The following is a 14,513-nucleotide window of genomic DNA, read 5'->3' as shown; positions in this document are numbered from 1 at the left end:
ATATATATATATATCGTTTACTTTCTAATTTAATATTAGCATTTGCCGCATGTAGCATATCTATTTATCTCTTCCTGCCAATCTGGCCTCGTATATTTGATGTAATTCTGGCTATAAACAATTCCCGATCACGCTCTGCAGGAATTTATATTGCAACAGAATATTTTGTTGATCAAGAAAATTTTTTCTACTTAATTCTTTTGCATAGAAATGCAGCTTCCTGTATAGGAGCAACTGCAATGGTAGCAACAAGCACGATGCTGATAGCGTATCTCAAACATATCTGTGGAATGTTTAGCATTGCAAGGTAATATTTAGTACAATTTGTTTTATAAATGAAATCAATTATTTGTTTATTTTCAATCAGATTTTAAAAAATTAAGAACTTACAGAAAAAATTATGTATTCATATAGTTTCCGTATTAAGAAGGCAATGGCAATTAATATGCAACACGATGTTACTGAAGAAAAAATGGTTATAATTTATAAAGGAATAATCTGTGCGATAGATATTCATCGCAAAGCTACAGAGTCAGTACATAATTCTGCAATATCTGTATAAAGTGCTCAACTAATTATTATTTTATTTCTGAAGGTTTTCTCAAGTCTTTATAAAGAGTTTTGAAGGATCCTTCTTTTGTTTAATAGCGGCTGGTATGATTTGCTTAAGCAGTACTCTTGTTCAAGTTAGTTTTATTATTTTGCTATTAAACAAATCTTTCCATGAAAGATATTATAAAATTAAATAAAGAATTAGAGCAGTATGGAAAAATAATTTTCTTTAAAAATAAAATCATTCAAAAACTCATTATTATCCTTCGTTCATCTTTTTATAATCCTAAGATATGTGATATGAAGATATTATTTGCAAATATGTCACAAAAATAATAATTTTCTAATATGCCAACCAATAAAGAAAGTAATATGATTACGTAATGCAAGCTGTATAATTTGTCCTAAGGAATTACAGAAAAATTACAAAATTTCTTGCATGTAAAAAGTTATTATACGTATATAATGTTTTATATTTTTTAGATCATATCATATAATAGCATAGAGCAACTTATATTACAACTTATATACATAAGTGTTCTCTACATGTACATGTTTTTGTCCATTTATACCGCACAAGATATTACAGATCACAATGAATACGTATTTGCTACAATGTAAGAGATATTTGCACCGTATGTTCATACTTAAGTAATTATTTTATAAATTCTTGTAACAAAACGTTGAGTTAACAAAAGTATTTTAAAAATAATTCTTGATCGATCATATCATAACAAATATTTCATCTTTTCATCTTTTATGTTTTACATTAATTTATCACAATTTATTTTCATAGATATAATGTTGAATGGTATGTGGCTCCGTTACACATACAGAAAATGATATTATTTCTACTGCAAAAAGGTACAAAAGCTTTTCATTTGATCCTCGGTGGAATATTCATTGCGTCTATGGAAAGTGCTGCTATGGTAAGAGATATATAATGTTTTGTTCCCCGCGAATATTATTGTTTAATCGAAAATAATAACATTAACGGTCATTCAACATTTTGACTACTTTAGAATTATTTAGATAATGGACTAAAGTAGCTCTATTAAAATAAGTTGAGACTGAAATGTAAATTAGCTGATCTAAAAAAAAAGAATAAAAAACAGAGAAAACTGTTAAATTGGTACTATATTCATTTGGTGTTGCATTCACGATTATTATGCAATAAATCAATTTTTCTTATTTGAAAATATATTGATGGATTAATCCGAAAAAATGGATTTTTTTAAAAATTAAATCTCACTTTGAGTGGAAACTTAGAAACCTATGTGGAATCGCGCTTTGCGTGGAAAATTGTAAACCTCTGAACTATGAAAGGGAGATTTTAATATTAATAAACAAACGTTAATATATCGCTGTAAAGTTAGTAAACGTATGCATTATGTAGTGTAGAACATGTAGATCATGAAGATGTTAGTGCCGCAGCACGTATTTTATCACAGAATTTCGCAGATGTCATAAATTTCCTAATTTCGATATAGTTAACTTTAACGCTTAATATCTCGTTTCGCAGGGCAATCCCGCACTTTTTTCTATCAGATTGTTTTATTTTATGCAAAAACTCGTCAAATGATTAATTTCATCAAAATCAGAAGTGCGATTGTTTTTCTGAATATTTACAAAGATCAATAGATATATTAAATTATTCTTTGTAGTCCTTACATTCTTCAGAGTTTTTGCGTTATAAGTCTTTTAATTCTTTGCGACCGATGCTAACTAAATGTAATCTAACAATGGGTACGCGAGGAGATTATGAGAGCTCGCGTCACTTGCGAAAATTGTACAATATAGTATCTAGCGAAAAGAACTTTATCCATTTCACTCTATTTTTACAAATTTGCCATTAGCAATATAATTTACAATCATTTAACTAATTTTATGCTATACACGAATAGAATTTAAACATCAATTATCATACTGTAGTATATTAAAATTCAATTACTACCTTGTACTGATAACACTTTAAGTAAATTGCACAAAAACTTATATCAGACACCGAACAAAATCAATTTTGAATGTCGCTCGTAAATAGATAGCTCAAAGACAAAACAGATGACAGTTCTTAAGCCATATTATAACTAGCGTTACATCAGTGTCATTACCATTAAAAAAAAGACGTTTAGAAAATACAAGGAGGTACGATTTAATCATCAACATGATCATCCAACTCTATATCAACCCTGTATTGTCCTTTCATTATTTTAACAGACATTCTCCACACAACTTCAATATAGCTTCTTACAGATTGGAACAAATGAAGATATTTTCATTACAGTTAATAGGTACTTCAATATCTTACTTCACTGTTCTCTATTCTACAAGTACGAAATAATAATTGCAAAATAATTAAGATGGGTATGTATAAAAGTGGAAAAGATATGAAAAAGTAAGAAAGGAGGAGAAGAAAAGGAAGAGAAAGTAAATTAATTTGACCAAAATTGTTTAGCTTTTGGTTTTAGATGTCGTTTCCTGTAAGTATCGTTTCGATTTGTCAAAAGGTAAAAATTATTATTTAAATAAAAAATCGACATATTATAAAATATTTATATAAAAAAATATAAAATTTAAAATTGAAATTATATATAAGTGACATTAAATTATATAATAAGTCACAACATTGAAATATATGTGTTAGAAGGGGTCGTATAGCACATCTTCGAAATCTATTATCGCACGATTCCCTCGAATGAAATATGTATTTCTTTATTTATGGAAAATGAATATCTGTTGCGCATTATTGCTATAATTAAATCGATCGCCGAACCATATTTTTCCAGAAAAGTGAATTACCTTCATGTGTTTTTTTATCCGACAATAATATTTCCTTCTACATGACATTTAAATTAAAATAGGCAATTCAAATTAAAATTTATAAAAAAGTATTTTATTATATTTTAAGCATGATAATATTTTTAACTATAATTAAATAATTGAATGACTCGCAGAATAAACAAAATATTAAGTTCCAATTTGTAGCTATTTGAATAATGCAATGAAATGTATCAGAAAGGACAAAAAGATTTTTTATATTACTGTAATCTTATTATTTATAACAATTCAATGTTAATATCATCGAAGATATAATATTACAATAACATATATATTATAATAAAAATTAAAAAAAAATTTAATTTGAAATCGTATTTTTATAATTTTTCCTTTAACCTACATTACTTTTTTGTATTTATTTAGAAAAAGCAGATAAGATATTCAAGAATTTTCTCACCAAATGAAAGAAACACTAATTCTAATATAATACGATGTATAAAATCCTTTTTTACTATAGAATATTTATGACTCTAAAAATCAGATTTACTTAACAACATTTTTTTTGTATTATTATTGTACTATTTACAATCAAATACAATTCGTTTAGTATTAAAATAAAAATTGTACGAGGAAAATAATTATTTATATATGTTACATATTGTACTATAATAAAAGGTCACACAAAAAGTTCCTGGAATTAATTTGTAACACAAAATAACAATTAATTTTACAACACAGAAATAACTAATTTTACTTATATTTGTATAATATTTCTTTTAAAGTAGTTCCTTTGAGTAGAATACTACAAATACGCTACAAATTTACTAATGTTTGGAAGCATTCCTAGAAATCACTTTCTGATACTTTTCAGTGATCTTATCGCATTTGCAATTGACTTCCTTAATACTCAACAAGAACCGTTGTTTTTTCACATAAATCGAAATCTTTCGTAGTATTAAAATATAGTGAGAGAAATGTTTGGAAAAATGGATGCTTGATTTCTTTTTCACAAAAGCATCTATACATCGATCACTAGATGTCAAGCAGTCTCTTGCCAGGCATAATGTCACGATTGTAGAACATCCGCCATATATGTTTCGCGACTTAGTAGCACTTTAATTTTTCCGGTTTCCGTTAAAGAAGTTATGAAAGATGTGATTGTGCGCGAATATGAAGTGACTGAAAATGCGAAGAAAATTGATAGACCTGAAAAATGATTTTCAGGAATACTTCCAAATACTAACAAATGTTGACAAATGTATGCAATTGCCTAAGGGAACTACATTTAATAAAGTGTTGTGTAAATGAAATGTTATGTGAATAAAACAGTTATTCACGTGATGAAATTAATCTTAATACTATTAAAAATATCATCAAATTTAATATATTTTAAATTACATAAATTAAATTCATATACTTTAAATTAATATACTTTAAATTACATAAATTAAATTCAACTTTATGATACTAAATGAAATTTAATGTATTTGCAAAGTACTGAGAAGTATATTTGTGTACATGTACATGAAATTTAGTGTACCTTTCATAAAATGTTATTACATTTTACGTTTAATACATTTTTTATTAAATTTTGTATAAATTTTGTAAAATTTAATATAAGTAAATGTTAAATTTAAATTACTTACTACTATATTCATTGACAATGTTACGACTCTTGAATTTCCCCCGAGTGTTTTCATGTTATATGGAACGCTCGCATGTATCAATTCTTAAGTTACGAGAATGTTATGCAGCGCCACAGTCTAGGGTATTCGCTTATCCTCCGGTACTTAACGTTTATTTCGTTTCCGGTTAAGACATGTGATTCCAGCGTTAATCAGTCCCTCATGCAGCTTCGTTAGAACAATATCAATAAAGACATTTTTATTCACTGTGTGTTCTACATCATTTTATTATTATTGTGCGGACAACCCACATATATAAACACTATAGAAATAGCGTATACATACGCATGCGACTCAGTTCGCCAAGGAAATATACATAGTTTCCTTAACCGACAACATTAAATATTTTCAATATGCCTGCTGGAAATTTGTTTACATTTAACAAAAGTAATTTTCTTTTTTTTTTTAACAATTTATTTCGTACTTAATGCAGTGGTATGGAATAGATTTATTTCACGTGAGAAGCTTGTACGACTTTCTGTCAAGAAATAAATTCATAAATATATTTCTATGAAAAATAAACATCTATGTAATTTCCTAATGATCGCTTAATTGCTAAAAATTTTCTTAAAAAAAATTTATTGAATTTCCCACGTTATTCAATAAATACATAGTAAAAAAAATTTGTGTATTTGTGTTGAAAACGATCAAGTTTGTGTTAACAATGTGTTGAATTTTTTAACACATTCGAGTACTAATTTAGCATAAAGTGATTACGTTATTTAAGGATTTTTTTGTGAAATTAATATTCAATATTTTTTAGTGACAATTTATGAGTAAGTGAACACGTAACATAAAAGTAATGTGTTTTAAATTCTAAGACAAATGAATAAAATCTGTGTTAATTTAACACATAAATGTTAATTTTCTGACAAAAAATATGCTTACACAGTTTGTTTACAAACTGTGTCGATGTTATCTTTCTTTATATCTTTCTTACATAATATTTCTTACATAATATTTGTGTTACCTTTTAACATATTCATCTTGTGTAAAATTTATTCAAAAATTTGAGTGAACCGTTTAGGACATGCGATTTAAGTTAAATTCAACACATTTTTTTCCAACTGTGTAGTTTTTATGATAGAACTTCTATTTTTCATTACTTTAAATTGTATTATATTAGATAATTTACAATACAATTCACAAGAAAATGGAAATTATAAAGTAGTTGAGTCGAAGAAAAGGAGCACAAATTATCATTGATTTTCGCAATCAAGTTTCTTTCTTCATAGAATGAGGATCTGTATGAAGTCTAAATATTTTCATCTCAATCGAATTCTCTTACTCGTTCTTGACTTATAGTCATATTATCGATCAAATCTTGTTTGAGTTCGGATAATCTTGTATTTTGGAATTCAGATAAGCTATATTATTTTCCAGGTCAATATATTCAATATTACATGCAGGATTTCAAATTGTATTATATACATATATTTATTAATATGTATATATACGTATATTTATTAGGAATGTGTGGGTACCCAAATTTCAAGATAAAATTTTTGATTTGAGACATTGACCCGAAACTCAGAACCCGATATTCAATTCGAGACAATATTTTTCAGATCGCTCATAAATTTTTAAGTTCATAAACGTTCTCTTGTATATCATGTAATTAAATACAAGAATTCATAAAGAAAAAAATCAATTAGTGAAAAATTGTTTTTTCTAAATTGAAGTGTAGAAAATATAACTTTTCGTCGGTTTCTGATATTAATATTTTAATTTTCGTTATTACTTTGATATTTACATCGTATGGCCCCAACAATGTTATCAGCATCAGAAAACATTCGCTTGAGACTTGAGATGCAGGAATAGTGAGATACTGTCCAGTTATTGCTGCTAATATCGGGAATCGTATAATGTTATACTTCCACCAATCAATTATGTCAGTTCGTTTAGATACTATATTTTCTGCAAAGTCTATGCCTTTATATCTTTATATGTGAAAAATGCAAATAAATTTATTTCTTTTTCCTCTTTGTTGATACATCCAAAAATTTGTGAAAAAACTTCCCTAATTTATATTTCAGTTCACTTATATAAAAAATAAAAATAAAGGAATTATTTCAAAAAAATAAATATACACTATTAAAACCAAAATGTTTAAGTTAAAGTTAACATTTAAGTTAACAAAGATGGAATTTCTAAAACATGAAAAAATATTAAAATTAATTTAACTTTCTGAAATAAGTCCACTATACATAATCAAAATCGAAATTTTAGTTTTAATTATGTTATAATTATGTGTAATTATGTTCAGTATACGCAATTTGGAAAATGTATCGTTAAACTGTTGATATGTAATAAATGGTATGTAATATATAGTGATATTGACAGTATCTAATAAATTTATTTTATTTCCAAATGATAAAATATTCCGCTTTAAACTGCCAACAGTTCCGATGTTTGATTTCCTATTGAAAGACAATCGTTGAACCATGGGTATAATAACCTGGTATATGTCAATGTTTTGCATTCCATAAGAAGTTCAAAACAGATCTACAAAAAGAATATTGCATTCTATGCACACACACACACACACACACACACACACATTTTCTCTTTTCTGGTTTGATAACAAAATAAACTCACTTTTAATGTGTTAGGCAACTATTAGAAATGTGAATTTAATTAATTTTTTCCTATAGAATATTAACAGAAATTTTTATTTATAACACCACAGTGGATAATGTTATACAAAAGTATATGTTAAATATAAATAGTTTCAATATAAAGCGTTACACACACACATAAAATATTAATAAAGTATAGATTTCAATACTTTAAGAATAAACACATTTTGTTGATACCTAAGATTAAATTTAATGACCAATACTTTAAAAGATCAAACGTACCTTGTGAGTGTACGCAACAAACTGAAACGCATATTACAATAAAAAGCGAGGAGTACGCTTGCGCAGCCATCTATCGAGTTTCTCTAAGTGAATGTTTTTCCATGGAATATAAACATCTATTAAATTTCTTTCAATGTAACTAAATCGATCGTTTGATCATGTTTTTCTTATAAAACAGTGATGAATTATAAATATTTTAATCTGACATTATTGCATTTCGCTTTGCAAATTAAGCAATTGAAATTACAATTTACTAAAAGATAAAAACTGAAATATTTTCCAACCAATTGTTAGATTAATAGAATCAGAAAACGAGAATAGACATAGAGAATTTCTTATTTTTCTTATGGTTAAATGTACTTCAGTGTTTACAAAGATGATTTGCCTTGAGACGAAACACTTCAGGCTCAATAGATTTCTTTTGCTCGCGATTGGTTTATGGCCTCAACAGAGATCGAAATTTGCTCAAATTCAATTTATCGTACTTTTTACTATTTTAACAACTTTTATTGTATTTCAGGTGGTGATAAGTCATTTTTCATACGAAATAATTAACAGATTAGAATTCGAAACTTATTAATCATGTTAAGGAATTATTCATTTAATATGAAATTTTCAACAGAATTACTTATTTGCAGTTTACAACATTTTTAACTTTAAAATGCACTGCAGATCTCATTATGAATGTTCTGTCTTCCGCATTTTTCTTCACTTGCTATGCAATTAAATATTATTCGTTTTGGATAAACACCAATACTGTAAGTCAAATATTTATTATACAGTTTCCAGACAAATATTCATGATAAATAAATCTTCAAATAAGATATTTTTTAAATACTTTATACGAAACTGCATTAAAACACACTAAAACATTATTGATGTAATAGATGAGAGTTTCACTAGAACAACTTCAGCGTGTTTGTAACGAAATAAAAAATAAAAACGAAATTGCTATTATAGAAAAGTATGGCCGTATAGGAAAACATCAAACGAAAATAATTACGAGTAAGATAGTAAATGTATGCTCACATTTTAATGAATTATTAATAAGAGTGAAAATTTTAAAAAACTTTAATAAATTTTACTTTAATAAATTCTTGTTTATACATATATATATCGTTTATTTTCTAATTTAATGTTAGTATTTGCCGCATGTGGTGTACCTATTTATCTCTTCGTGCCAATCTGGCCTCGCACACTTGATGTAATTCTGGCTATAAACAATTCCCAATCACGATCTGCAGCAATTTATACTGCAACAGAATATTTTGTGGATCAAGAAAACTTTTCCTACTTAATTCTTTTGCATACAAACGCAGCTTCGTGTATAGGGGCAACTGCAATGGTAGCAACAGGCACAATGCTGATAGCGTATCTCAAACATATCTGTGGAATGTTTAGCATTGCAAGGTAATATTTAGTACAATTTGTTTTACAAGTGAAATCTATTCTTTGTTTATTATCAGTCAGATTTAAAAAAAAATTAAGGATTTACAGAAAAAAACATGTATTCATATAGTTTCCGTATTAAGAAGGCTATGACAATTAATATGCAACAAGATGTTAATGAAGAAAAAATGGTTATAATTTATAAAGGAATAATATGTGCGATAGACATTCATCGTAAAGCTACAGAGTCAGTACACATTCTGTAATATCTGTATAACGTGCTCTACTAATTTTTATTTTATTTCTGAAGGTTTTCTCAAGTCTTTATAAAGAGTTTTGAAGGATCTTTCTTCTGTTTAATAGCGGCTGGTATGATTTGCGTAAGCAGCACTCTTGTTCAAGTAGGTTATTATTTTACTGTTAAACGTATCTTTCCTCGAAAGATACAGTTTTCATGATATTATAAAGATTTAATAAAAAAATTTTAATTAGAATAGTTATGGAAATCTAATTTTTATTAAAAATAAAATCATTCGAAAAATTATTATTCTTCACCTTTTTTTTTATAATCATAAGATATGTGCATTATCCGCATACATATGTCACAAAAATGATACAGTTTTCTAATATGCGCAACTAATAAAGAAAATAATTTATTATGTATTGCAAGCTCTATCTAATTTGTCTTAAGGAATTACCAGAAAAATTACAAAATTTCTTGCATGTAAAAAGTTATTATACGTATATAATGTTTTATATTTTTTACATCATATCATATAATAGCATAGAGCAACTTATATTACAACTTATTTACATAAGTGTCCTCTATATATACATGTTTTTGTCTATTTATATCGCACAAGATATTACAAATCATAATGAATACGTATTTGCTACAGTGTAAGAGACATTTATATCATACGTTCATACTTAAGTAATTGTTTTATAAATACTTGTAACAAAAAGCTGAGTTAACAAACGTATTCAAAAATAATACTATAGGGTGCATCACTAAAATCCGGACAAATTTCAATTTAAATTTTCAGCTACTTTGTGCCTCCGCCAGAGATTGTTGTTGGCAAAGAAAGCTTGATGCTTCTAGTAAACAGTTATTCTCAAAATGGTCGTGATACTGAAACCAAGTGCGGAGTATAATTGAAGAGTAGCGATCGAAGACTTTCACGCTGGGCGCTCAGCAAAAGAAATAATTCAGATCATTTTCCTTTGGATACCCTGAGATCTACCATTTATGACATTGTGGCAAAATATACGACTTTAGAACAGTCCAACGAACGTTCCAGTACGTCAGCGAGAGAGTTACTCGAAAGAACGCACTGTGAGGATCCTTATTGAAAGAGCTCAAGCGCTGATTTCGGATGATCCAAGGCAATCCTGCAATGGATGATCCATTGCAAAAATTAGCATCGATTGTTGATGTGAGTGAGTCAACAATGCTCGAATTGTTGAGGAGGATCTTCAATACAAATCGTACACATTAAAGATACGACAGATGTTCTCCGCCAGGCTGCCAAGTCAAGTTGTTTGCAACATTCTGTTTTTGTATTCTTCGAAAAACGAAGCATCGGGAATTAGGTTTTTTTCAGACAAAAAAATTCTTACTGTTGATGTCAAAATCAACCGGAAGAATGATCGATGACTCATCCTACAATCCCAAGAATGTCCCTATTGTTGCTAGAACGAAATTTCTGGCTGATCTTCACGAGATAGATCTTAATAATTATGTCCAGTGAGGATGATACCATATCACCAAATTTCTTTAAAAAAAAGGGAAATTGTGACAAAAAAGTGTATTGCGCGTTCTGATAGATATAATGAAGCCGGATGGAAACTATAGCGTTCGAAAGGCCATATGTTTTTTAGCAAGAACGGTGTACCGACTCATTCGAGTCACTTGATTCAAAATTGACAACGTCGACGTGTTTTGGTCGAAGGCATACTGGCCTCCCCACAGCCCAGATTTAAATCTCTTGAACTACTTATGCAGCGTAGTTGAAAGGGTCACAAACAAGTCTCGACATTCCAATGTGACCTAATTAAGGATCGCTATTGAGGCAGCATTCGTCAGCATAGATAGCGCTACAGCATGCGTGCGAATACTTCAGATCGAGAAAAGAGGTCATTCAAACTAATGGGAATATACCGAATAAATGTTCACAGGGATCCCCCAAGTGCCATATAAAAGGATATTTTGAATATTTATAATATTTAATTTGTCATTTAAAAACACTTTGTTTAAAGAAATTGTTCGATTTGTCCGGATTTTGATGCATTCTGTATTCTTGAACGAACATACCATAAGAATTTATAACAAATTTTTATTTTTTCATGTTAGGTTTTACATCAATTTATCATTGTTTTGTAGATATAATGTCGAATGGTATATGGCTCCGTTACACATACAGAAAATGATGTTATTTCTACTGCAAAAAGGTACAAAGGCTTTTCATTTGATTCTCGGTGGAATATTCATTGCCTCAATGGAAAGTGCTGCAACAGTAAGAGACATATATAAAGTTTTTTGTTCCCCGCGAATATTATTGTTTAATCGAAAATAATAACATTCACAGTCATTCAACATTTTGACTACTTTAGAATTATTTAGATAATCAAAAGTAACTCTATTAAAATAAGTTGATACTGAAATTTAAATTAGCTGATCTAAAAAAAAAAATAAAGAACAGAGAAAACTGTTAAATTGGTACTATCTATTCATTTGGTATGTTGCATTCACGAATATATGCAATAAATCAATTTTCTTATTTGAAAATATATTGATGGATTAATCCGAAAAAATGGATTTTTTTAAAATTAAATCTCGCTTTGCGTGCAAACTTAGAAATCTATGTTGTACCGCGCTTCGCGAGGAAATTTGTAAACCTCTGAACAATGAAAGAGAGATTTTAATATTTATAAACAAACGTTAATATATCCCTGTAAAAGTTTGTAAAACGTATGCACATGTAGTGTGGAGTATGTAGATCATGAAGATGTGACTGCAGCACGAGTTTTATCGTATTTCGCAGCTGTGATAGATTTCTTAACTTCGATATAGTTGTTAACTTTAACGAATATCTCGTTTCGCAGGACAGTCTTGCACGTTTTTCTGTCAGATTCTTTTATTTTATGCAAAAACGAATCAAATGAGCTAATTTCATCAAAATCGAAAGTGGTATTTCTTCTAAACAATTACGTAAATCAGTAGATATATTAAAAACCTTAGTCTTCGCAGTCCATACATTCTTCAGAGTTTTTGCGTTATAAGCCTTTTTTAATAATTCTTCGCGACTGATGCTAATCAAACGTAACCTAACAATGGGTACGAGCTGCGAAGAGATTATAAGAATTCGCGAAAATCGTATCGGTACAATATAACGACCAATGAAAAGAATGATTTATCCAACGCTCTCTATTTTTACAAATTTGTCAATAGCAACATAATTTACAAATATTTGGCTAATTTTTTATACTTGGACACGAAAAGAATTTAAACATCAATTATCACACTGCAGTACACTAAGATTCAATTACCACCTTGTATTAATAACTTTAAGTAAATTGTACAAAGACTTAGATCAGATACCGAATAAAATCAATTTTGAATGTCACTCGTAAATAGCTCAAAGACAAAACGAAGATGACAGTTCTTAAGTCATATTACTAGGGTTACATCAATGTCATTACATTTAAAAAAAATATTTAAAAAATACAATGAAAGTACGATTTTCATCGAATCATCGACACGACTATACAACTCAACCCTATATTGTCCTATCATTATTTTAATAGACATTCTCCACACAACTTCAAAATAGCTTCTTATAGATTGAAAAACAAAAGAAGATATTTTCTTTACAGTTGATGGGTACTTCAATATCTTACTTCACTGTTCTCTATTCTACAAGTACGAAACAATAATTGCAAAATAATTAAGAAAGGTAGACTGTGATAGATTTCTTAACTTCGATATAGTTGTTAACTTTAACGCATATCTCATTTCGCAGGGCAGTCTTGCACGTTTTTCTGTCATGTACGAAAGTGATAGAAATATGAGAAAATAAAAAAGGAGGAGAAGAAAAGGAAGAAAAATGTAAACTAATTTGATCAAAATCGTTTAGCCCTTGGTTTTAGATGTTGTTTCCTGTAAACATCGTTTCGATTCGACAAAAGATAAAAAATCGACATATTATAAAATATTTATATAAAAAAATATAAAATTTAAAACATACATTATATCATTAAGTCATAACATTGAAATATACGTTAAAAGGGGTCGTATCGCATCTGCGAAGTCTATTATCGTACGGTTCCCTAAAATGAAGTATTTCTTTATGGGAAATAAATATCTGTTGCCAGCATTATTGCTATAATCAAATCAATCGCTTAATCATACATCTTTTCCAGGAATGTGAATTATCATCATGTATTTTTTTTATCCGACAATAATATTTTCTCCTGCATTGCATAAATTAAAATAAGTAATTTAAAATTTACATAAAAAAGTATTTTATTATATTTCAAGCACGTTTTTATTTTTTAACTATAATTAATAATTCAAGTAATTAATAATTTAAATTATAAATAATTCAGTGATTCGCATAATAAACAAAATATTAAGTTACAATTTGTAGCAATTTGAATAATACAACGAGAAATCTATCAGAAAGGACAATAGATTTTTCATATTACTGTAATCCTTTTATTTATAACAATTCAATGTTAGTATCATTGAAGATATAATATTATAATAACACATCATTGTAATAAAAAAATGTAATTCAAAAAACGTGTTATTAAAAGAACGTAATTTAATTTGAAATTATATCAATTTTTCATTTGATTTTGTACCTATTTTAATTTATTGTATACATTGTGTTAGAAAAAGCTGACAATCTTCAAGAATTTTCTCACTAAATGAAACAAACACTAATTTTAATATAATACGATATATAAAATTATTTTTTACAGTTTACAATATTTATGATTCTAAAAATCAGATTTACTTAACAACATTTTATTATTATTGTGTTATTTACAATCAAATATAATTCGTTTAGTATTAAAATAAAAATTGTACGAGAAAAATAATTATTTATATACGTTACATTGTACTAAAATAAAAGGTCACACAAAAAGTTCCTGGAATTAATATGTAATACAAAATAATAATTAATTTTATAATACAGAAATAATTAATTTTACTTATATTTATATAAGTATTTATTATTAT

At 27.6% G+C, this 14,513-nt stretch overlaps 2 protein-coding genes across 2 annotated transcripts; both read left to right on the top strand.

Moving 5' to 3' along the window:
* Positions 1-239: 239 nt before the first annotated feature.
* Positions 240-2,893, top strand: LOC108689488. Its single transcript, XM_018196249.1, has 6 exons — positions 240-307; positions 415-531; positions 596-686; positions 1,036-1,169; positions 1,349-1,481; positions 2,837-2,893. The coding sequence occupies exons 1-6, from the start codon at positions 240-242 to the stop codon at positions 2,891-2,893; spliced, it is 600 nt and encodes a 199-aa protein (XP_018051738.1).
* A 6,325-nt stretch (positions 2,894-9,218) lies between these two features.
* LOC108689352 lies at positions 9,219-13,201 on the top strand. Its single transcript, XM_018196082.1, has 6 exons — positions 9,219-9,286; positions 9,396-9,512; positions 9,576-9,666; positions 10,032-10,165; positions 11,649-11,781; positions 13,142-13,201. Exons 1-6 carry the CDS (start codon positions 9,219-9,221, stop codon positions 13,199-13,201), a joined length of 603 nt encoding a protein of 200 aa, XP_018051571.1.
* The last annotated feature ends 1,312 nt before the right edge of the window (positions 13,202-14,513 follow it).

Source organism: Atta colombica, unplaced genomic scaffold, assembly GCF_001594045.1.
Source record: "Atta colombica isolate Treedump-2 unplaced genomic scaffold, Acol1.0 scaffold27, whole genome shotgun sequence".
NCBI classification, from domain to species: Eukaryota; Metazoa; Arthropoda; class Insecta; order Hymenoptera; family Formicidae; genus Atta; species Atta colombica.
This window is presented reverse-complemented; position numbering and strand designations above follow the sequence as displayed.

Excerpts from the sequence above, each read along its gene's own strand:
- LOC108689488 (XM_018196249.1), top strand. The coding sequence starts at position 240 with ATGGTAGCAACAAGCACGATGCTGATAGCGTATCTCAAACATATCTGT. Across the intron at positions 1,170-1,348 it reads GAATACGTATTTGCTACAAT|ATATAATGTTGAATGGTATG; the intron begins GTAAGAGATATT and ends TTATTTTCATAG. Across the intron at positions 1,482-2,836 it reads CTATGGAAAGTGCTGCTATG|TTAATAGGTACTTCAATATC; the intron begins GTAAGAGATATA and ends TTTTCATTACAG.
- LOC108689352 (XM_018196082.1), top strand. The coding sequence starts at position 9,219 with ATGGTAGCAACAGGCACAATGCTGATAGCGTATCTCAAACATATCTGT. Across the intron at positions 9,513-9,575 it reads ATTCATCGTAAAGCTACAGA|GTTTTCTCAAGTCTTTATAA; the intron begins GTCAGTACACAT and ends TTATTTCTGAAG. Across the intron at positions 9,667-10,031 it reads TAAGCAGCACTCTTGTTCAA|ATCATATCATATAATAGCAT; the intron begins GTAGGTTATTAT and ends TATATTTTTTAC.